The sequence below is a fragment of the Panthera pardus genome, unplaced genomic scaffold, assembly GCF_024362965.1.
Source record: "Panthera pardus isolate Hobbes unplaced genomic scaffold, ASM2436296v1 HiC_scaffold_10, whole genome shotgun sequence".
In the NCBI taxonomy this organism is placed as follows: domain Eukaryota; kingdom Metazoa; phylum Chordata; class Mammalia; order Carnivora; family Felidae; genus Panthera; species Panthera pardus.
The window spans coordinates 73,389,407-73,414,832 of NW_026526655.1; the positions used below are offsets into that span (position 1 = coordinate 73,389,407).

The window sequence follows — 25,426 nt, forward strand, 5'->3', positions numbered from 1 at the left end:
AGCAGTAGGAATTCACTTTGGAGGAATATAGGTTCATAAATTCTAGCTTAATAGTCTGTCACATATAATTATCCAGAATAAATTTTATATAATTACTGATATGTTTTGCTTGATGAAGATTCATTGGGAAATCCTTAACATACAGTGGTTTCTGCTAAGCTCCTTGGTAGGAGAGTCAACAGACAGACTAGACTAGAATATGGCCTTGCCTTTATGAAGTCTTAGAAAAGGGGTGCCTGGGTGGCTCAGTCAGTTAAGTGCCCGACTCTTGATCTCAGCTCAGGTCTAGATCTCAGGGTCATGAGTTCAAGCTCCACATGGGACACTGCGCTGGGAGTGAAGCCTACTTAAGAAAAAAAAAAAAGAAAGAAAGAAAAAGAAAATAAAAGGCTTAGAATGTTTAGGGGAAGCAACAAACACACACACACATATCCTGACCAAATAAAGACTATATGCAAGAGTCAACTGAAGAGACTATTTTACAAATATGCTGGCAATAAATGATGAAGCATCAATAACACTAAATGCGTTTTCAGGAGTAGTTTTTTTGAAGAAAAAACTGGGAGAGTAACTGGGCTATTTTGAATAAATACAGAGGTGGTTGGCATCAGCAATCTGTGGTTGGTGGGCAGTAAGGCATGTAAATGTACTATTCTAATGAGTACAATGAATTATATGTTTAGCTATAGTATTAACTGGACCTCTACTTTGCCAGTATCTGCCAAGATTTTGATAAGGCCATTTTCTCCTTTGGGTCTAGTTATTAGGCCTTGTGAGAATTCATATAGATTGTGTGCATTTATGTCCATACCAGCACAAGTGATGGGTGCTTATTTTAAATAGATGCATAGTGCTGTGACATAAGGTTGAAATATCTGGGGGACATTTTTAAACTATAAAATTTTCACTGGGCTAAAGACAGTGGATGCCATCATTAATCCCAACATTTATTTTAATTCTTTCTATTTTTTTAGCAGCTCACTGGTTTGGGTTGGAATGACTGTGTCCCCAGGTCCAAAGGTAGGCTCTGGTTGGGAGTGCGTACCAGTCAGTAACCTCATTTCCCTGAGCTACAGTGACTTGATTTTACTATGAGTGGCATGGAAAGCTACTGGGAGCAGAAGTGTGAGAGGATTTTGGAGTAACAAGACCTAACTTACGTTTTAGCAGGACCACTTTGGGAGTTGCTGTGTTTAAGATGGAAGCAGGGAGAAGCAAGAAAAGATTGAACACTTAGGAGATTATTAAAGTAACCAGGTGGGAGATAATGGTGGTCTGGATCAGCAAGTGGAGGTGGCATGAAATAGCCAGGCTTTGGACACATTTTAAGGGTTTAGAGCCAACAGCATCTGCTGATAGAGTTCATTAGGCACGTGAAAAAGAACAACAAAAGAATAGTCCAAAGTTTTTGGGTTGAGCAACTGAAAAATGGAGTTCCCATCAACTGAGATGGGGCAGACTGTAAACGATGTAGGGTTAGGCTGTGTGGAAGATCAGGTGTTCAGGTTTGGACATATTGAGTTTGAGATGCTATCAGATGTCTAAGTATAGATTTGTGAAGGCAGTCAGTTACATGACTTTGGGGTTCAGGAGAGAGATCTGAGCTGGAGATTCATGTTTGTGAGTCACCACCATGAAATTGGGTGTGATCACCGAAATAGTGAGTGAAGAGACAAAGGAGAGATCCCTAGAATCTGCTGACATTACAGAGTCAGTAAGAAGAGGGGTAACCAACACTGGGTGTTGAGAAAAGATCTGTGAGATATGAAGAAAACCAAGGAACTATGCTGTCCAGGAAGGCAAGTAGAGAGGGAGTGGTCAACAGTGTGAGCTGAGGAAGGATCATCACTGAGTAAATGCTGCTAAGTCAAATAATATACGACTGATAATTGACCCTTGGCTCTAGAGAACAAACAACTGTTGAGTCATTGGGAACAAATGCCTAATTGGGTTGGATTTAAGTGACTGGGAGGAGAGGATTGAAGACAACCTTGAATATTGTCTTGAAAGTTGAAGTACCTACAACTCTTCTGAGAATTTCTTTTGTAAAGGAGAGCAAGAAAGTAGGGTCAGACTTTTATGTTGTTGCTTGGTCTTTTGTTTTGCTTAAAATGGGGAAAATATTACTATATTTGATGCTGATGAGAAAAATCCAGTAATGGGATTTGGTACACAAGTAGGGGAAGAAACACTGATGGCTCATCTACTACAGTAACTGGTGGGGATGCAGAGCACATGGTGCAGGTGCTGAAGAGGTGAATAGATGTCATAGTGGCAGTCCATGGAACTCTGGGCGTGGTTCCAAATATACATGACAAAGAAGTTTACGAAGACCTCCCTGCTCATCAAAGCAATAAAATTTTTAAAAAATACTCAGATTTTGGGACACATGGGTGGCGTTGTTGTTTAACTATCCAACTTTTGGTTTTGGCTCAGGTCATGATCTCACAGTTCGTGGGTTCAAGTCCTGCATCAGGCTCTGTGCTGATAGTGTGGAGCCTGCTTGAGATTCTCTTTCTCTCTCTGCCTCCCTTGCTCATGCTCTCTTTTTCTCTCTCTCTCAAATTAAATAAATAAAACTTTAAAAAAAGATTTTTACCTACAAAATGGTAAAGCATTAAAAAAAATATCCAAAGTTGAAAATATGGAAGAAATGGGCATTTTTATACATGAATGGTATATAAACTCTTTTGGAAGGCAATCTGGCAATAAATCATCAAAAATTTCTAAATGTGAATTATTGTTGTTTAGAAATAATCTTAGAGGGAATAATCATAGAAGTGAAATAAATAGGTGGTTTCAAGGATATTCAATATTTCCCCCCATTCTTTAATGATAGCAAAATCTTTGAAATGACTACATAGCCAACAGAAGATTAGCTTCATCATTTATGATCCATCCATGTAATGGGATGCCACAGTCATTAATAATTATATTAAAAAAATTTTAATGACACAAATAACTGCAATATGTTGCTATGCAACTTAATTAAGGGTTAGGCCACAAAATAGTTTGTATGAAATGGATTCTCTTACATATTTTTTTTCTTTTCCCTCTGAAAGTGTTATTTCTACATCTATGTAGCTACAGAAAAAAGACTGGAAGCTTATCCAAATAAACAATAACAGTAGTTATCCCCAGGTAGTAAAATCATAAATAAATTCGACATACATGTTTTTCCCTGTTTGTAAAGCAAAAACACAGATTTTTAAAAATCCAAGTTAAAGAGTGAATTGATATGTAATGAGCACCCGTTACATGACATGACAAATACATGCCATTTTAATCCTCAACATAGGCCATTTAGACAACTATTTTACAGATGGAAAAACTACAGCTGAGTAGAAAGTGAACAATTTCTCCAAAGTTTCTGAGCTAGCAGATAGCTGAGCAGAATGAGTTTCTTCTGCTCATCTGTCTTGAACGCTTTTCCCTCACACCACACCACTTTGAGCATTTACATTTATCAATCACATTGGTAAATTGTGTTCACTGCTAGATAATAAGTAAGTACTGTGCAATAGAAGTACGATGCGAGATGTGGACCACATATATAATTTAACATTAAAACTTAAAAAAATTTTTTTTTTGAGAGAGAGCGAGAGAGAGCGCAGGGGAGGGATAGAGAGAGAGGGGACACAGAATCCAAAGTAGGCTTCAGGCTCGGAGCTGTCAGCACAGAGCCCGATGCGGGGCCAGAGCTCACAATCCATGAGATTATGACCTGAACCAAAATTGGATGCTTGACTGAGCCATCTAACACCCTATAATTTAACATTTTTAAGTGGCCATATTAAAATCTTTTTTAAAGAATGAAATTTATTTTAATAATATATTTCATTTAACGCAGTAGTTCCAAAACATTATAGTTTCAAGATACAATCAATATATTAAAATTATTAATCAGATATATTACATTCTGTTTTTCATAGAAAGTCTTTGAAATCTGGTTTCATTTTATATAAAATAAAATTTAATATTTCAAAGTCTTTGAAATATTATACTTGTAGCACATCTTAGTTGGGACTAGCCACATGTTAAGTCCTGAATAGCCACATGTGGCTCATGGCTACTGTCTTGGACAGTGTCCTTTAAAGGATATTATCTTTTACTAAAACATAGTTTTTAAAAATCTGACTGCAATTGAACTTATTTCTTTATTCAATACGTGTGAAGCTATTTAGATTCTATTTAGTCTGTATTTCATTAGTAACGTGAAGACAAGTTTAATTGCTTGTTTTAGACTCAGATGAGATTGTGGCTTTAATTTCCTAACATTTGGATGAATTAATCATATAGATGAGATATAATTGTCTGATGCTCCATTTAGCTATGTCAGATGTGAAGCCAATGTGCAGCAAAAGCTATAGAGTGATAACAAGTAATTTCTACGTTATTGTTTGATAGATATATTAAATTTTAATTATTGATCCGTAATTATTCTATTATTTTATGAGATCAGAATCTGAGTACTGTTTAAAATCAACAATGATTATAACAATTCTGTCCCTCTATGTGTATATTGCCAAGGCCCATAGTTTCATATTTTCTCAACTAAATTATTTCAATTTACTTGTTACTTGAAAGTTACTATTGGGGTGCCTGGGTGACTCAGTTGGTTAAGCGTCCGACTGTGGCTCAGGTCACGATCTCACTGTGCATTCGAGCCTCACGACCGGTTCTGTGCTGACAGCTCAGAGCCTGGAGCCTGTCTCAGATTTTGTGTCTCCCCTTCTCTCTGCTCCTCCCCCGCTCATGCTGTCTGTCTCTCTCTGGTGTGTTACTTAGTCACATAGGTTACATGACCCACTTGAGCAACATCCTAGGTCACTGCAACTCTCATTTTCTCTTGGCATATTCCAACATGGATTGTCCAACCTGGCTTGGAATTTATATTTGTTACAGGGAGGTAATAGTTGTAGACTATCGTTTTATTTTTTGTCATGTATATTTAATATCTTTCTCTTAAAATAAACACATCATTGAAAATACTTTATGATTAATTTTTTATAATTTTTTTAATGTTTATTTTGAAAGAGATAGGGAGAGACAGAGTGTGAACAGGGGAGGGGCAGAGAGAGAGGGAGACCCAGAAACCGAAGCAGACTCCAGGCTCTGAGCTGTCAGCACAGAGCCCGACGCAAGGCTGGAAGTCACAAACCACGAGATCATGACCTGAGCCGAAGTCCGACGTCCAACCGACTGAGCCACCCAGGCGCCCCAATTACTTTATGATTCTTAAATCAAAAGCCATATGTGGTGATTGTTCAACCTACTTTGGGTTTGTCGTGGGAAGAAAGTATATTTTAAATTCTTTTGGCTATAGTGGAATGCATTTTATCAAGGGAACAAATGGATGCAATTTTTGTAAGATACCCTAAAAACTAGTCTTGGAGTTTGCCTTGCTTAATTAATAACAGAGTCTGTACATTTACTTGGATGTTATGTTTATTTAAATGTATCTGTGAAACTATGTCTGAGAATAGTGGTTATAAATTTCTAGGTCAACAGTCTTTATAGTTAGTATCATTGCAGCCCACACCTACCTTCTTGGTATAATTGTTTCAACTAGAAACTACACAGTGTAGTGGTGTATAAGGCTACATTTTTAATAGTTTTGGAAACTGAAGAATCTGTGTTTTAAGGGATGAAGGAGTAAGAGCCATTTATGAGAGGCTTCTGTTCTTTGCTTGATGTGAAATCATATTAATCTTGAGTAAATCAGATTGGAGAAAATGGAAACATAGCAGCTTGACAGATTTGTGTCCAGGACAATTGACATATGTTATTTTTTAACGTGGATAAAACAGATAGAATTTATTATTAAAATAATAAAATACATGTAACTAAAAACAAAGATAAGATTAAAACTTCTATGGACAGACTTGTCAAACTTTGACAAGAGAAGAATTATAATGCTATATTATATATCAAATCAATTGCATATAACAAGGCTTTCCTACTCCTTATAACTTGAGGTCCAACTGTGGATATATATAATCCTTTTGAGGAAACCATATCATTAGAACTGAGACTATGGAGAACCAGTAATGTAATAAATTATCATCATGAGTGTGGCCTGAGGGGAAGGGGAAGAAAAAAAAGAAATTATAATCACCACCTTCATAGGTTTATGTCTACTTGCCATATTAGTGCCTATATAAGAACATAAAGTTAAATATTGTTAATGTCTAAAAAATAATGAACTGAGAAAGAGAACCATCAGGCTTCTAATCCACTCATACTTTCTTCATGAGTACTGGTAGTTGGTTTGAGGTGATATGATAGCATTTTTATGTGGCATTTAAAATTTCAAAAGCCTGGGACATCTGGTTGGCTCAGTTGGTAGAGCATGTGACTCTTGATCTTAGGGTTGTGAATTCAAGCACCACTTTGCAGGTGGAGCCTACTTTAAATAGATGATAGATGATAGATAGATAGATAGATAGATAGATAGATAGATAGATAAAATTTCAAAAGTCCTATGGTTAATTAAATTTTTCCTCATGCTATCTCAAAGAAATAGGCCAGTTTTATTATTCTTGTTTTTGAACCTGGAAAATGGAGTCATAATGCCTATATAAGTAACTTTATTCACTTCAACTGTATTGCACTTAAAAATCTTCTTGCTTCCCCAAAATGAAGAATAACATGGTAACATGGAGACAAATTCTGGCTCAATAGGGTTAAAAAATAGAGCTTACCATATGTTTTCATTCTTATGTGGATCCTGAGAAACTTAACAGAAACCCATGGGGGAGGGGAAGGAAAAAAAAAGAGGTTAGAGTGGGAGAGAGCCAAAGCATAAGAGACTCTTAAAAACTGAGAACAAACTGAGGGCTGATGGGGGGTGGGAGGGAGGGGGGGTGGGTGATGGGTATTGAGGAGGGCACTTGTTGGGATGAGCACTGAGTGTTGTATGGAAACCAATTTGACAATAAATTTCATATACTGAAAAAATAAATAAATAAACATTAAAAAATAAAAAAATAAAAAGCTAAAAAAATAAAAATAAATAAAAAAATAGAGCTTATAATGTGTTTATAGATTATCTTGTCTTTACTGATTCTGTTCATTTGAGTTTGAGCTGTTTTTGTTAGTTTTGGGTTTTTGTCTCTAAAATGGCCCTTGATGTTGAACACCCGTCTGTTGCCAATCATCTGAGGAATGTTAGTGTAGATGGTGGTCTCTGGATACATTGGATCTGCATCTCTTCATCCTTCATAGTACTTTCCTTCCAAAGCAATATTAGGATGCCACATTTTATTTTATTTTATTTTATTTTAATATGAAATTTATTGTCACATTGGTTTCCATACAACACCCAGTGCTCATCCCAACAGGTACCCTCCTCAGTGCCCATCACCCACTTTCCCCTCCCTCCCACTCCCCATCAACCCTCAGTTTATTCTCAGTTTTTAAGAGTCTCTTATGGTTTGGCTCCCTCCCTCTCAATTTTTTTTTCCCTTCCCCTTCCCCATGGTCTTCTGTTAAGGTTCTCAGGATCCACCTAAGAGTGAAAACATATGGTATCTTTCTCTGTATGACTTATTTCACTTAGCATAACACTCTCCAGTTCCATCCATGTTGCTACAAAAGGCCATATTTCATTCTTTCTCATTGCCACGTAGTATTCCATTGTGTATATAAGCCACAATTTCTTTATCTATTCATCAGTCGATGTACATTTAGGCTCTTTACATAATTTGGCTACTGTTGAAAGTGCTGCTATGAACATTGGGGTACAAGTGCCCCTATGCATTAGCACTCCTGGATCCCTTGGGTAAATTCCTAGAAGTGCTACTGCTGGGTCATAGGGTAGGTCTATTTTTAATTTTTTGAGGAACCTCCACACTGTTTTCCAGAGTGGCTGCACCAGTTTGCATTCCCACCAACAGTGCAAGAGGGTTCCCGTTTCTCCACATTCTCTCCAGCACAGGATGCCACATTTTAAAAAGTCATTTTTATTCCCCTCAGTTAGCTATCAAATAGGATATCTAGGGCTGTAAGCAAAAGAATTCCAACCCAAGCCAAAGTCACTTAAACAATAAGGTGATTCCTTATTTTCCACAAAGTACAGAGGTAGAGAAGCCCAAGAACAGAGAAGCCTGGTTTTCTGCATTCTCTTACCCTGACTTCCTGAAGCACTGCCCACTACAACACACAGAAACAGAAAAGGACCTTTTCTTCTTCCCTGTAAGCTAGAAAACCTTTGACTTGTAAGACTTCTCCTCACATTTCATTGGCCAGAATGGGTCGTTTGTCCCTGCCTAGATCAAATACTGACCATACGAATGGATGTTTGTAAATGTCTTAAAATAAATCAAGATTTACTCCCAGGGCTGGGGATGGTGCTCACCTTCCCTAGAGTGGGGACCCTATGGGGAAGGTAGATCTTGAATAAAATTAGGATTCTGGTGGGCAGGAGCAGGAGTAAGGGCAATGTCTGCCACAGTTACCTTTTCCTTACACTTCTTATGAGGAATATAATTATTAAAAATGTAGCATATGGAGTGGTTGAGCCATTATGTTTTACTTTTAACAGGCTGTTTTATCTTGATCATATTCTTTCAAAATTTCCACTAGGAATAATATTGCGTCTTAAAACTAGTGTAGATAGATGTAGGAACAAAGGATGGTTTAGGAGGCGTGCCATCATCCCAGATACTCCACTTATAAAAAAATACACATTCCAAGTAAAAAATTGAGCTTTCTATGACAATTACTCCAAAAAAAAATCTAAGTAAAAATAGCATACTTGCCATGTCAATAGGAAGTGTAGCTTCCAAATAAATCACTTAACCTCCTCCTCTTCTGGCCAGATTCATACCCTTAAAACCTTCTATAAGAAATTCGGGTGCCATCAATTTTCAAACCTGCCATATTTTCACTTTCCTGTCACCTCTCAGAAGAAGGAAGTGTGCCTTTGGATGGTGATGCGAGTTCTGGCTTTACCTTATGGGCCATTTTGTTATTGATTCTTTAATTTAGTGGATTCCGGCCATACTTTTGAGAGCCCACCTTATTCTGGCTGTCACCTCCCACCTAAGAAGGCAGACCCTGGGGACCCTGGAGGTGAGAACTGCTGAGTGGGAATGGCTCTCCTGAAAAGACAATGTACTTACCAAAACAAAATCCAAGGAGGAGATTCTCTTGGTCAGAAACAAGTCTAAAGCTAGGGAGCCCCCTGCAACCAGGCTGAAAATCAAAGATAGATTTATATTTGGACAATGAGGGTAGGGTGGGGTAGTAGTTGGGTAGGGAGACAGTTTCAAGAACCAGGCTGATTAGATTCAGTGTTTGAGTCTGATATGGAAAGATAACATTAAAAAGTAAAGTCAAGCTGTATTTTCTAGAGGGTCAGACCCAATACAGGCAAACAGGCAGATTATGTCAGAGCTATATTTTATCCACATTAATCCTCCAGTGTTTCACTGCAATCCTGCTTCTTAGTGGAGGATCCCTAGGTGTCTCCCGCCACCGTTAACACTAGAAGAGTTAAGAGTTTTTCTTTGGGCCAGATTCACTGTGGCCAGTTGCCAATCTTGAGCCAGCTGTCTGATGCATCAGGTAGCCTCAGGAGATACTACCATTTTGCTGGAAAGCTGCCTTCACTATGAGAAAATTATAAAACAACTTTGAGCCAGTTTGTAAGCACAATGTTTATTTTCATAGACTTACTCCTGGTGTTAAAGTACCTTTTACCCTTATGTACCTTGCTTGCCACCATTGACTGCCTCTCTACCTCTTCCCCACCACAAATGTGTTTTGATGTCATGGAGCCAGAACCTTAAGGAAGAGGCTTAAACATGACTAAGAAGAAAATTGGTAGCTAAGTTAATTGTGAATCAGTTTAGAATTTCTGGAATGATTCAGACAGGTAGAATTAGGGAGATAGTCAGCCTTGGTGTGGCTGGATTCTCACAGCCATGGCTCTTCTTTCCTGAATTACCTATTTTGTTTCACATCCTGGGATATCATGATGAAATTATATCATGGGACTTCATTATGGGGCAGGAACAGTGGGTGGGGATTGAGTGGTAGCTATCTCACACTTCTGAAGTCTGGAATTTCCTCAAGTGTTGGAAGTGCCCAATACACCTGGAAACTGTAAAATCTTGGTGTGCTGTTATAAAGATGAAAGTTATGAAACCTTTGAAATTAGAAATTTCGGATGGACAAAAAGAATAGAAATTACACAAACCTGCCAAAGATATTTTGTCTAAAGATAATTTAAAAATTGCAAAAATTTAGGATGACTTATAAGCCTTCATTAAACTTTTCTTTAAAATTATGGAGTCACTTTCCAAATTGAGAAAATAGGTAAGCGATCAGAATATTTTTCAGTAGGTGTGTGGTTTAGCTAATTCTGTCATTATAATCACCAGCAGAGCAACTAAATTAAACAAGAACTTCGTATGGTAAAAGCTAACCTTAGTTATTTTATATGGCTTAGCTATCTTACATAGATTTTTTCTGCACAATGGAAAGATGTTTGATTAGTAAAGGTAAATGTTCAGATTGGAAGTTAGAAATGCAGATTTATTAAATTTTATTTTATTTTAGAGGCTAAGAAGGGAACAGCTACTTTGTTATTGTGAAGAAGCTCTTATGTTTGAATATTCCTCCTAGATTTTTACTATCCAGAAGACTCAGTGTGTATATTATGGTGGGAGCTTTCTCCCTCACCAACTGCATCCTAATGGAGATGTATGACTGTGCCATTACTATTGCTGATGTGAATATTTGCCTCAAAATGTAAGCCTGTGGCTCTGGAAATGACTATAAATACTCTAAAATAATAATATTCTGAGTATTTATATATCATTTTAAAGCCTGTTTTTAGTTTTTATTCTATGTATATTAGAAAAATGACTTACAATTTGCGTAATTATGGTAATTGGAAAAAGCTGTTGAGATGTGAGGGTTCTAAAATCAATAAGAAGAGCAAAAATGGATCATTTGTGACATACGTGGTTTGAAATAGTTTTACTGTTATATTATCATTTCATATGTTTAAGTGGTTTTAATGTTGTCACTAAAATGGCACCTAATTAATACTTTCACACAATATATAAAAATGCACTCAGTACCACAAATTCTCCTGCTGCTACATTTATTTATGGCAATGTACACCCGTTAATGTGTGCTTTTATTTGAAAAGCATTTTTGTAAATGTTTGCTATTTGCACTTTCTCTTAGAGAATAGCCGCAATCTTGCGCCACCATTCAGTATGAGAGATCATCAAAGCAATTAGCTTAGAAGTACTTCTCCATTTACCAAAGGACTAAAACTACTTTTGAAAATTATGGGTAAGATTGCTTCGAGATTATCGTAGGTCAGGTTCTGTAGAAGGAAAGCTGAGACAGGAATTGTAAGAACAAGTGATTTGTTGGGCAATACTCTCAGGAGAAGGATTGTAAGGGAAGAAGGAAAGAGGAGGGGGAAATATCTATGCATGGAGGTGATCTCAGTAGAAATGGGCTGCAGTTTGCTGCCACAGTGAAACTCTCGAGCACGAATGGTATCATGGAATTGGTTCTATCGTGAGGCAAGTAGGCTGGACTTTGGTACCCCTGTATCAGCCGAACATTGGTTGCAACTGGCCCTCAAGAACTGGTGGGAGAGAAGCCTCCTCGGTGAGGCACTTCCCATTTGGTCCAGGGCAAATTCTCCAGAAAAGGGAGGTGCATCTGTGAATTATCAGCATCTTGGTGATGGGAATTCTGGTTAATATGGGAGATCAACAAGGCAACAACAGCATCTGCTATATAGATGAATGACAACTTAAAAGAACAGAGAATTTACTGGACCTCAGTTCTATTATTTTCCCTTCCTCAGCACACACCCCACCACACACACCTATATTTGTAATCAAATAAAGGTGGGTAGTCATGTTCAAGTCCCTTTGATTAGAGAAACAGTTGAAATTCATAAATGAAGACATGGACTTCAGGCCTATTCTTTTTTGTTTTTTGTGGTGTAGTAATAGGAAATTTATGGGCGCCCGGGTGGCTCAGTCGTTTGAGTGTCCGGCTTCAGCTCAGGTCATGATCTCATGGTCTGTGGGTTCAAGCCCCGGGTTGGGCTCTGTGCTGACAGCTTGGAGCCTGGAGCCTGCTTCGTGTTCTGTGTCTCCCTCTCTCTCTGTGCCTCCCCCACTCATGCTCTGTCTCTCTCTCTCTCTCTCCTTCAAAAATAAATAAAAACATTAAAAAGAAAAGAAAAGAAAACTTATGTGGACGGGTGCCTGGGTGGTTCAATTGGTGAAGCGTCTGACTTCAGCTCACTTCATGATCTCACGACTCGTGAGTTTGAGCCCGTGTCAGGCTCTGTGCTGACAGCTCACAGCTCAGAACCTAGAGCCTGCTTCAGATTCTGTGTCTGTCTCTCTGCCCCTCCCCTGCTCATACACTGTCTCTCTCTCTCTCTTTCTCTCTCTCTAATAGAAAAAATAAACATTAAAAATGTTATTAAAAAATTTATGTGGCTGACTCTGCTATTAAAATGCATTTTTGTTATCACAAATGAAAATGAGTTCCTGGAGAGAGGACCTGAGGCATTGTCCATGAAGACTTGAGGGTGTTTCAAATGCCAAGTACACTTGGGCAGGCCTTTCTGAAGGCTTAATACCCCTAGATGTTTTGTTTGCAGAAGCCTTCTACTGTCTACACATTCATAACTGATTCAGACAGAACCAATGCATTCAGTGTGTTCGATGAATGAGTTCATCTTAAATTCTTTCTCTGCAATAGATTATTACATCATACAGAAGAACTGTGGAGTATGCTTCTTCCTGGTAGAACACCTCCAACCCTCTTTTCTTCCCATTATAGAGCTTAGTGAAGAGTATCTTTGAAAAAGAATTTTTTCTTTCTTGCTACTTACCGAAATACTGAAATGCTTTACAGAAACTAGGTAACCTTGTATGAGGACAGTGGAATCCCATTTGTATCACTAATTCAAAGAGATCTTTATTCTATTTTCAATTGTCAAATATTTTTCAAGGGCATAGAAGACATATTATGTAAATTCTGTGAATTGCACAATTAACTTTAAAGCAGAAGATCATTGATATAGTAGAAATAAACAATAGCAAGTCTCCATCTTGGATCAAATAAATACTTGTTGCTAATAATATTCACTCTGATTGCATCTGTATTTGATTATTCCAATTTATTAAACAGGAATAACGATATGCAAATGAACCCAGAATAATAAAGAGACATTAATTCAGATTAGAAATCAAGCTGATATTGCAACCTTTTCACTCTGTGTAGGGCTTTGCTAATTCTTTCTATAGAACACAAACCAGGCCAGTGCCTATGAGTATTCTGAAATACAAAAGGCATTTTGGAGCAGGTAGACATGTTATTGGATAGGACCTTGAAGAGCTCCTATTTACAAATGATTTCTTCAGTGGTCTGAAATTTAATACCATTGGTAATCTGCTCACTAACAATATCTAGTCTTAATCCCACAAAGTGAGAATTTGAGAGAATAGATGATCATTTTAGACTTGTTTTAAAGTCAAATCCTAAGTTAGTGCTTTCCTCAGGCCTTAATTTCCTTTGTACAATTGTTCATTTAATCATCTACATTTGTGTTTTCCTCCAGGAATAAAAATTCCTTTTTAGTCTGTATGTCTTAATAATTTATTTTCCAATATTTGTTTATTTCATCCATTGGTCATGGTTTTTAAAATATTGTTTTGGCAAGATAGAATAAATACTTCTAAAATATTATGTCACTTGGCAACTTCTTGAAATTATGCCTGGAACTCATGGCAAGACCCATAAAGGATTGAAGAACTCACTGTGTTATTAGAATTTAGAACATTTTCTATAGCACACATTTAATTTGGCTAATGTATTAAAAAAAAATAAACCACCCCAGACTTTGTTTTCTATAATCAGTACCATTTGCTAATAGCTTGAGCAGTGTGAATTCCCTCAAACTCCATGATTGCTTAACAATATGTTGTGACATTTTTCTTGCTTCCAGAAATTTCCACTTAAGTGAAGAAGACCACTGGATTTACCAGGCTGTTCTGGATCAGTATCCGACAGATCTCTGTGGTAGAAGGACTCTGTATCTCAACATGTTACAAAGATATTTTCCTCACAAATCTAGGCATGATTTGGTGAGTGCTGGACCCTAATAACAGCAAGTTAAATTGTTTCAGTGGTCCATAATAACTAAGGAAAATTTGTATTTCTACAATGGTGGTCTAAAAATTATTTTTTCCTATACTCTAGAAAATAATAGGGTTATAGGTTGAAAATCTCTCATTTTTCTTTTTTTAATGTTTATTTATTTTTGAGAGAGAAAGAGGGAGAGAAAGAGAGCACCCAAGTAGGGGGAGGGGCAGAGAGAAAGGAAGACACAGAATCCAAAGTACGCTCCATCTCGCTCCATCTCAGAGCCTGACATGGGGCTCAAACCCATGAACCATGAGATCATGACCTGAGCTGAAACTTAACTGACTGAGGCACCCAAATGCCCTGAAATCCTCTCATTTTTCAAGTTATATCATACATAAGAAGGTGGAGAACCCCTCAGGCCACATATATTCTCCCATGCTTACTTGCCCCAGAGATCTTTATTGTGGCTCCCTGGGTTGCTTTGCTAGTGTTTGACCTCTAGGGGTCTGTGCAGTCACTGGCCCACCCTCAGAGGTTCTGCAATCTCTGGGTCTTGCCCGAAAATGGGGTGCTTGCTCATCTGTCCGCAAAGCCTGCGCATCTCAGCCTTTTTTCTGTATATAATCTCCACCTCGACAATTCTGCTTGATCTCTCTAGTCAGGTCTGAAACACATGCCCCAAGTTAGAACTCAGAGTCATGACTGAAATTTCCCTGAGAAGGGCCTGGGAGACTATTGTTTCATTCTCTAGTTAATAAGGCCACAAAGACAAGAAAACAGAAGTTACCATGTCACCAATTAACTTCACAATAACTCACCTTAAAACATGTATGTAAACACACATGTGAAAGTCTTAACTTCTAAATGGGCCATGCTATAAAATATTATCAAATACTTTGCATTTTTGTAGTTGTTTTAAATTAAGCAAGTAATAAGACCAACATGTGTATCAAATTTACCTTATATCAGTCATCTAAACTGCTGTAAGACACATAACATTAGGTGAAAAAGTACTATTTGTATTCCTATTTTACAGATGAAGAAACCAGAGCAAAGGCCACAGCTAGCATGACCATCCTTTCTTATCCTTTCCTACCCCCCACCCCCCCACCCAACAACTATTTGTTTTAATTCTCACCTTTATAGCAGATACCTGTTTTATGAAAAACATGTTATACAATAAATAATTCACTCCAGTTTCTTTTGGTCTTAGTTTATTAAATTAGATCTTTCTCTTTATTCCCTGTTGATTCTATTTGTTTCTCTGACCAGCTGTCATTTTTAAGTTTGTAAATTTTTATGTTTACCTGCTATTAACATGATAAAGATTTTTATACTCACTTCTTATATTGGACTCATTAGTATGCATTTCTGCATGGTATATGCTTCATTTCTTAGTGTTTGACAGATTTTAAGTATATTTTTGGCTTTTAGGAACAAAGTTCAGAAGTTTCCAGAAGAGATTTTGGTAGCTGATATTTGGTTTAATTGAAGCCATAGCTTGTTTTATCATGTCCCTGATTAACCATACCTAAATTATTATTTTAGGACAACCTTATCCTACTTGCTAGATTCTTTTCTCCTGCTGTTTAGGGGCTAAATAATGTACCAAATTCAGAGATGTGGTCTATACTAGCAAGATAAAGAATTATGTAGGTCAGTGTGGCTCTCAACTTCAGGAGACACAACTTTATATAAGGAGCATTTCAGAATCACCTACAAAGATTTTTCAAACTACTCAGGCACTCAGGCAATCTCCATTCCTATTCTTTCCCTCAGAGCTCTGAGGTCTCCCATGGTTGGGATGCATTGCCAACAGGAACTACCAGTACCCATGTGAGAATGTCATGTCCATCAGGAGTGCAGGATGGGAAGAGCTAACATCATTGCTGGAATTCCTTCAAGTTTAGACATACAAACACCTGGACATTCAGTAATCAAGGGCAGACTGAATTTTTAGGGTTATCATAGAAGTTTATGCTTATTAGCATGTATCTAACTGATGAACTTTAAGTAATTGTTAAGATACCCAATCTGATTTAAAGATGGAGTATTTTGGGGGTGCCTCTGTGGCTCAGTCGGTTCAGCATCTGACATCTACTCAGGTCATGATCTCACGGTTGATGAGTTCGAGCCCTGCATCGGGCTCTGTGCTGACAGCTCAGAGCCTGGAACATGCTTCTGATTCTGTCTCCCTGTCTCCCTGCCCCTCCCCTACTCATGCTCTGTCTCTCAAAAATGAATAAATGTTAAAAAAAAAATTAAGATGGAGTATTTTTGAAATTATATGTAGGGGAAGCAATGCTTTCTGTTCATAGGTTCATTGCCACATAGATGTGGAAGTTGTGTTAAGGCTGCCTCATCAGACTCTATCTTATACGAGGAAACTAGGACTTATAAGCTGGTCCTTAGTCACCAGTTAGCCATAAGCTCAGAACTACAGGACTGGTACCTTGTCCTGGTTGCTACATTTAATATTAAGATGTTTGTCCCCAATTTTTCAAAATCATTGGTTATAATTCATTTTTGTAACAATGACATAAAGCACAGGCTCAGTTTCATAATAAGTGTTTACCATCTCTTATCAGGTGGAACATGAGAAATATTGTGATCAGTATCGCTTTGCTAGGGAGCAGCGAAGGATCCTGATATCAAATTGGAATAAGAACAGGAGAGACTTTATGAAGAAGGCCATACTGACACTTGCTGAGGCCTGTGCAGCACATGCCATGGAGGGCACGTTGGCAAAGGATAGGAGAAAGCAACAGGAACTGTGTGCTCATCTGAAAGCCAAGGTGAGGTGCTCTGCTAAAGGTGTTTCAGGATTTGCCCTGGTATTCATTTAAGAACCCACTTTCCCTTTTGTTCAAACCGAACCTAAAGTTCAGTTTCTCTAAAAATTTAATTTTCAATAAAATTGTTAGTTTGAGGGGCACCTGGGTGGTTAAGTATCCGACTTCAGCTCAGGTCATGATCTTGCAGTCTGTGGGTTCGAGACCCATACTGGGCTCTGTGCTGACAGCTCGGAGCCTGAAGCCTGCCTCAGATTCTGTGTCCCCCTCTCTCTCTGTCCCTTCCCCACTTGTGCTCTGTCTCTCTCTCTCTCAAAAATAAATAAACATTTAAAAAAATCTAAAAATTGTTAGTTTGAACCATATGAAATTGTGATTCTTTTAGATCAACAGTCGTCAACAATCAATAATTTCATATGGTTCAAGTGGAAGTTACCAAGAACCAAGAGGTTCATGTTTACGTTTGGATTGAGAGATATCCAACACGAACCACAAATGCTGCACACCAGAGACAGATGCTGGATGAAATGTAGAATGTAACCATAAAGTCAAGTCTGATTCTGGCTCAAACACCCTGGGACCTCTCATTCACACTAAAGATGTAAAAAAGGTAAAATTATGAAAAAAAAAGAGAGGATTTGTGAAGAGGTATGTTGAGGAGATCTCGATGGGCTGTGTAAGAGCCTTCAACAAAGTGAAAGAGGGAACGGATGGGGTGTTCCTCTTCCTCACACCCAGCGAGGGGCCTCCAGGGTGGCTTGGAGAGTTTAGGGGGCATCTCCTGCAGCTGGAGCTTAAAGATTGGTGTCTGATGCTTACAGGGAAATAGAGGAGCTGCCTCCGTGGCAGAATTGAAAACAAGGATGGCCTCTGTGTTGGGAATAACTGCATTCCCCATAGTGCACGAGTCCTGGAGGCCCCATGTGGAGTGTTGTTGGCAGGACCATTAAAAACAAATTGTATTGAGGTACAGCATACACACAGTAAAGTACACAAATCTTTATTTACTGATAAACGATGTGGTAGGGGAACGATAGAGCAACAAGTTTGATTCTATTGGTAGAAAAAAGATAACCTGGTAGGTGTTACACTATAGCAATTAATAGCTGTAAAATAGCTATGAAATATAAAAATAGCTATAAAAACAAATGTCCCTTTTAAAACATTAGAGGAGGGGCACCTAGGTGGCTCAGTTGGTTGAGTGGCTGACTCTTGATTTTCACTCAGGTCATGATCCCAGGGTTGTGGATTGAGCCTAGCATTGAGCTCCATGGTGAGCGTGGAGCCTGCTTAAAATTCTCTCTTCCTCTCTTTTGGCCCCTCCCTGACTCATGCTCTCTCTGTGAAACAAACAAACAAACAAAACCAAAAAAAAAAAAAAAATTAGAGGAAAAATGCCTGCTCTGCATTTTTTGTAAACAAAAAGATATTATTTTGGGCATTGTGTAAACTTGGGACCTAGAAGGAATAGAAGCTGCATCAAGTCTAATCTACCATGGGCTACAGATCTAATGCTCGTTTCTTCTCCATCTGTGGCTGATAAGAAACGCACAGGGGTCAGGGACTGGGACAAGTCTTTATATACTCATAGTCTTTTTGTATTAAATTTGCACACATTGTCATTAGCCTTTCAGCTACTCTGTGGGGGATATTTTCTTTTTATTGTATTGCACTGAGGTAAACATGCATGCAGTAAAGCACAGAAACATAAGTGTGCAATTGAATGAAATTTTACAAATATATATTACCCATGTAAAAACCACCGAGATCAAAATATATAACATTTTCTGCAGCTCAGGTTCCCTCATGCCTCTTTTAAGTATATATTACCCATACCCATAACCCCTATTCTGAATTTATCACCATAAATTAGTTTTGCTTATTCATGAATTTCATACAACTCAAAGCACACAGTATATACTCTTTTGTACTTCTTTCATTCATCATATCTGTTAAGTTTCATTCTTGTTGCATGTTGGAATTGTTTGTTTTTCTTTATAGCTGGGTAGTATTTCATTGTAGATATGTCCCACAATTTATTTATATGTTATCCTGTTAATGGAAATTTGTGTTGTCTCCAGGCTTTTGCTCTCATGATAACAGTGCTGTGTGAACACCCTTGAACATGTCTTAGGGTAGACATATACACTCGTTTCTATTGGATAAATGCCTGGGAGTAGGACTGCTGGATCAGGTGTGTTTGGCTTTAGAAAATACAGCCAAATAGTTTTCCAAAGTGGTTATACCCATTTTCAACCAGTTTCAATTGCTCCACATCCTCACCAACACTGGGAGTGCCAATCTTCACTTGTAGCTAATCTTGTGTATGTGTAGTGGTACCTCTATGTGCTTTTCATCTAGATTCAGAATAGATTATGAGCAACTTTCCATTTGCATATTGACCATTTGATATCCGCTCCTGTGAGATGCCCACTCAAGACTTTTGCCTGTTTTTCTATTGGATTGTCTGTTTTTTCTTATTCATCTGTGTGTTCTTTATACATTCTGCATGCAAGTTCTTTTTTTTTTTTCTGTGACTTTTCACACTTTTAATGGTGTCCTTTGATAAACAAACAGTTCTTAATTTTAATGAAATTCTTTTTTTTAACTTAAATGTCTGAGATATAAGTTTATGCAGTAAAATCACCCTTTTATAGTTAGCGTACAGTTCCATGAGTTTTGACCAATGCGTGACATGTAATTACCACCACAAGCAAGGTATAGACTGCTTCATCACCCTTCAGAAATCCTTCATGCCCCTTTGTACTCAACCCCACACCCACCTTCAGCCTTTGGCAACTACTGATCTCTATCCCTATACTTTTGGCTGTTTCAGAATGTCACAGGAACATAACCATACAGTATGTGGACTTTTGGGTCTAGCTTTTTTCACTTAGCATAATACATTTATGATCTAGCCATGTTGTTATGTGTATTAATAATTAACTCCTTTTGATTGCTGAGTAGTATTCCATGCCTGGGTTTAAGCACAGTTTATCCATTTATGACCTATTTTCAGTTTTTGGCAATTTGTGTTACTTTGCTTATGGTGGGCGTGGGCTTTAAGCTTCCCCTGTGAGCCTGTGCCTGGGAGACACTTGCCACTGTTGTTCCTTCCCCTGCAGTAGATTCTTACTAGACACTTGCTGGCCTGGTAGGGGAGAGGCATTCTGCTTTTTCGGTTCAGCTTCAGTCTCAGGCAAGATTTTTGTCTCTTGGTCTTGGGACTAGAACTTGCTTGGTGATCCTGCCCTCCACCCCATGGCAGACAAACTCTGCCTCGGGTCATGGTGGTTCTTGTGTGGGAGAGATCTTCCTGCCCCCTCCCACCCAAGAGAGGTGGGTTTCTTTTGTTTTGTTTTTTGTTTTTTTCCCCGGCTATAATGGGTCTACATCCCTTACTAACACCCCCCCAGGGGCTTTTTTTTTTAAGGTTTATTTTTATGTTTGTGAGAGAGAAAGAGTTGTGTGTGTGTGTGTGTGTGTGTGTGTGTGTGAGAGAGAGAGAGAGAGAGAGAGAGACAGACAGACAGACAGACAGACAGCAGAGAGCCAGATACAGGGCTCAAACAGTCATGACCTGAGTGTCAACCGACTGAACAACTCAGGCACCCCAGCGGTTTTTGTTCTATAGGGGTTTTGTTCATATCTCTTAGACCTGTGCTAACATAAGAGGCTTCCTCTGCACACCTCCCCTGACTCTGACCTTTCTTAGGAGCTTTCTGTGAAGTTTGTGGAGAAAAAGCCTGTGAGGGGGTGTAAATTCCCCTTATGTCTATAACTTTCACGGGTTCTATACTCTCACATCTATGACAGCAGCAAATTGTAAAAATTTAACTATTAACCCATTACAGATGATTAGCTGCAATCTTCTTACCCACTTCTACAGTGGCTGTGTCTTTCCCAGGTACTCTGTCTCAAGTAAGCCAGTTTCCACATTGCTTCTCTCCTTGAAGACATCTGCCTTTCTGTAAATTTCAGGTTTATTTGCCCTCTGACCTCAGCTCTCTGATGGGTTCAAGAGAAGTTCTGATGTAGGCTATTCAGGTTTTTCTTGTGCTTCAAGTGGGAGGCAACAATCTTTCCAGCTTCTTACATTCTTAATGGAAGCTGAACGTCCTCATGAAATACTATTTATCAATTTTTCATCTGCTTTATTTAAGAAATCATTGGCTAATGGCACAGGGTCATTTTCAGAGGCATCCTGCTTGAGATTTTTCTGTCCAACAGGGCTCCTGCCAAAGGAGAGGGGATTCCCCCCAAAAAAGTGGGGTGGAATAGCAATAAATGGGAACCTGATAGGTGGAAGAGAAGTAGTTAGACAATGTACATGACCCACATTAGGGAAATTTTTCCAGAAACAGCCCAGCTATCAATCAAGAGAACAAAACTGGTAGGAGGGCAAGAGTCAGCATTAACCACCTGCCAGGTTTACTTGGGACGGCATTGGTCACCAATCTCATGAGAACTCTGCTGTCTTCTGTACATCTTGTCCCCTTTTCCCTCCTGCCCGTGCACTCTGACTGTCTAAGCATCTAGGGAATGAAAGGAGATGTCATCATCTGAATAAAAGGGAAGAGTTGATGAATCTCTTGGAACCAGACCATTTAATTTTGAGTCAAGACTGTATTTTGTGACTTATGACTGTGGGCCCCTTTGTAACATGGGTGAGTTATGGGTTCTGCTTAGTTTTCATCTCGTGGCAGGAGAAATCTCTAAATGGGGGACAAAAATAATGCTGTGTTTTGATTATTTCTCACATGTAATGCTGTTCAGTGTATTGTGTATACACTGTGGAGTGTTCCCTACATTTCAGGCATTCTAATAGATGCTTTATAGTCATTTTGTCATGTTACCTCCAGTGAAAAACCTGAGATGTGCAGGGTTTGCTGCAACGGAGTACCTACCCAGTGAAATCAGGGGCTTGGTTTTTGGAAGCAATATAATATGGTGCCTCCTCAGACAGCCATGGTCACAAGATGGTGAACAAATATCTCTGAACCTTTGGAAACGAAGTTTCCGAAAAGTAAATGTGAGCAGAGGATGGTGGAACATAATGTAAACTGTGATACAAAATGGATTCTATTTCCCATAGAGATGGTGTTATCATTTGAGTTTGTGTTCCTGATCGAGGACTGAGGCTTAATAAATTATAGCTGTGAACACTAGTATATCATAACAGAAAAGGAGTAATCCTATCAATTCTATAGTAATTTAAAATATTAAATTATACTCATTTTGTTTTTACCTGGAAGGAAACTTGAAATTTACCCCCATCCTTCATTTTACAAGTCTAAAACCTAAAGTCCTGAAAGATAAAGTGACTTGCCTAAGGTTCATGCCAGCTCATTTGACTTGAAATTCAAAATTATCTTGGCCCTACATAGCTTTGCATACAAGAATCTTACAAAATAATAGAAGATATTTATTATACTGCGAGCCCCAGTGCACTATAAAATAGACCTACAGAATCTGAAAAATATTACTTCATTGTATCATATATTTGACCTTTCTAAAACTAACATGCTAGCTATAATAAACATTAATTAAATGTTTAACCATAATTTTGTTCTTAGTCTTGGAATTTAAAAAGCCTCTTGGGGGATGATTTAGATGACTCGTGCCTTTAAAGAAAAGCATTAAAGGAATTTTGCAATAATGAGTTTTCTCTCTCTCTTTCCCTCCTTCTCTGTTTTATTTTGGCTTTCTATCAGTAATGGATGTGGTAGCGAGTGCAGGCCTCTCACCCGAGCGGCGAGAAGAAAACAGGGAAGAATTCTCATTCTCCTGCTACCACCAAACCCACTCTTTGATCCCCTAAATTCTCTCAGACCACCAGCCCCTCCTCACCATCCAGCCTAGACCACTCTGTTAGCTGTGCGCTTGATTTTTGGCATGCTTGTCTACGCCATGGCTGGGAAACCTCATTCCCAGATCTGCTTTACGGTTGACTTTCTCTGCATCCATGCTGGGTGGCCAAGTGCTACTAAGGAAAAGTCACCTTCACCTGGACTCTGAATGCCACATGAGAGACCTTAGTCCTGTCCTTAGTTTGCCAATTCTCCCCGTTCCTCTTATGACTATTTCAAAAGGTCACCAATCCTTTCAGTAACCTTACCTAGTACCATACACCCTCCCCTTCATGCCCCGAGGAGGCAACTTACCTCCTACTTTATCAAAAAAAATGAAGTCATGGAGTTATGAGATAGATCCCTAATTCCTGCCCCCTACCCTATGTCTTTATGTCTTCTGCTAATCCCCCACTTTCCTCCTGATGCAGGATGTGATGCTTTCTACATGTTCATATCCAGTCCTTCTGCCAGTGTTTGGGACTCTGACCCATCTAAACACTTTAGAAACTTGATTCTACTGATTATCTCCTTTGATTATTTTCTTTCTTATTATGTGGGTATTTCTCCCAGCCCATAAATATGGTTAAGTCTTTCTTATTCAAATCAAACCTTCTCTTGACTCTAAATCATCCTCCAGCTCCTGGGCACCTCCTAATTTCTAACCTTTTCTTTGAAATCAAGCACTTGAAAGAATAATCTATATTTTCTCAGGACTTCTGACTGCCCTACTCTGTCAAGATCCTCTCCTCTCCCCAAGGTCACCAGTGACCTCCCAATTACCTAATCCTGTCAGTGCTCTAGCATCCTTATCTTAGTAGACCTCTGCTTCATTTCTCACTGTTGACCACGTACCCTTTGTTCTAAAATATTATTTCAGCTTCTAAAATATTATTCTGTTTCCCATATCTTTGAGGAATACTTAGTCTGTGTGTGCATTTGTCATTGTCTGCACAATCCTAAAACCCTGCTATCCTCAGGTTTCTATCCTTACTCTTTATTCTTCTTTCATCACTTCACTGGTTCCTAATCCCTCTCAGGTTTTTTACCTACCTTTATATGCTAAGTATTCTTCAATCTCCTTCCCATCTCCACCATCTCTGAGCAGCTCTCTCTTGAATCTCATTTATCCAGCTGCCTACCAATTACATCAACTTCAAAGTCTACAGATGCATCAGAGTCAGTGTCCAAAATAGGTATTTTTGTTTCCCTCCAGTAAATTTGCACTTTTTTTTCTTAAAACTTAGCTTCCTCTTCTCCCTCACGAACCCCCATAGCTATTTACCACCTTTGGAAATTTTACACCTTAACTCTCCACATCTTTCTTTCTGTCACTAGAAAGGCCAGTTCCTGGACTATTGCAGTAGTGCTCTAATGGCTATGCTTCACATCCTGCCCTTCTGAATTTTTCCCCCTAAGCTGCATGCAGAATGCTCTATCTAAAATGCAGTTTGAGCTACCTTCCCTTCAGGACAATTCCTTGGTGGCACCCTTTGCTTATAACAATGGCCACACTTCCTGGCTTGCTTTTCTAGGTCCCTGCTATTATTGATTTTGCCTGGAATGTCTCTCTTACCTTTTTTTGTCTGGCTAAGTCTCACTCTTCTTCAAGATTCATCTTAAATGTCTGCTACAGGAAGACTTTCTTGAGTCCCTGGCCAGATTCAATCCATTCTTGGTTCTCCCTAACCCCTTATATATAACCCTGACTTAATAGTGGTTATGGCACACTGGAAAATCTATGTCTACTACACAACTGCAACCCCATCTTATTCATCTTGGTATAACATATACTCACTTCAACTTCCTTATTCCTTCATGTCCCATCCCAACCCACCACACCCTGTGCTTGGTGCTTGGAATATTGTAGGTATTCAGCAACTGTTGCTAAAGCAAAGTATATAATAAGCCTTAGGAATTACCCCCACCTTCTCAATACTTCCTGATATAGTACTATTTCCACTACCTTCTTTCTACCTTATTTATGAGAAAGCTAGCTGTAGAAACATGTGGATGTGCAAAGTCATTAAGGGGTGAAGTATAAGTCGTAATTGTCAATATGGAATATGCTGAAATCTGAAATGCGGTTTTAAAAATAAAACCTGGTAACCATAAAAGGTACATTTTAGGCATAAACAAAGTTACCATGCACTTCTCCACTCTTCTCCGATTCATCTTACTTTTGTGCTCCTTGCTGCATCTCTAGCTGATTGTCTGACCTGATCAAGAAGACACAGTAGTTAGGGAATCAGATAGTAATGGGATAGAAAATACTCTTTTGAGTAAATATAATTTGGCACCCTTTTCACATTTTGATAGTTTCTCATAGCATCAACCCCTTCTACAATCTTCCTTCTCCACAGATTTCAGGCTTCTTTGCTGATGGAGAACAGACTTAGACTTGAGTTTCACAAATCAGATGATGAATGGTACCTAATGTAAAGCAGAGGGTTTTTTCAGTTCCTATTTCAGTGATAATGAATAGTTGATATGGTAAACAACTATAAAAATTGAGCAAAATATTTAAAAAAAAACATTTTCGGGAATTGGACAAAAAGTGCATAGATAAAATTCTTGAAATAAGAGAAACTTTGAAGTTGAACCCTATATTCGCTCTAGATTTCTTTATAACAGTTTTTT

At 38.5% G+C, this 25,426-nt stretch overlaps 1 protein-coding gene across 5 annotated transcripts in view; it reads left to right on the top strand.

The window, feature by feature from the left end:
• CCDC148 (coiled-coil domain containing 148) overlaps nucleotides 1–25,426 on the top strand; it is a 247,003-nt gene that overhangs the window by 91,392 nt on the left and 130,185 nt on the right. For all 5 annotated transcript variants that reach the window (XM_019456947.2, XM_019456966.2, XM_019456975.2 and 2 more), the window contains 2 exons: nucleotides 14,006–14,144; nucleotides 16,734–16,940. In XM_019456947.2, the coding sequence (XP_019312492.2) occupies nucleotides 14,006–14,144; nucleotides 16,734–16,940 (346 nt within the window). The remainder of the gene's footprint in view (nucleotides 1–14,005; nucleotides 14,145–16,733; nucleotides 16,941–25,426) is intronic.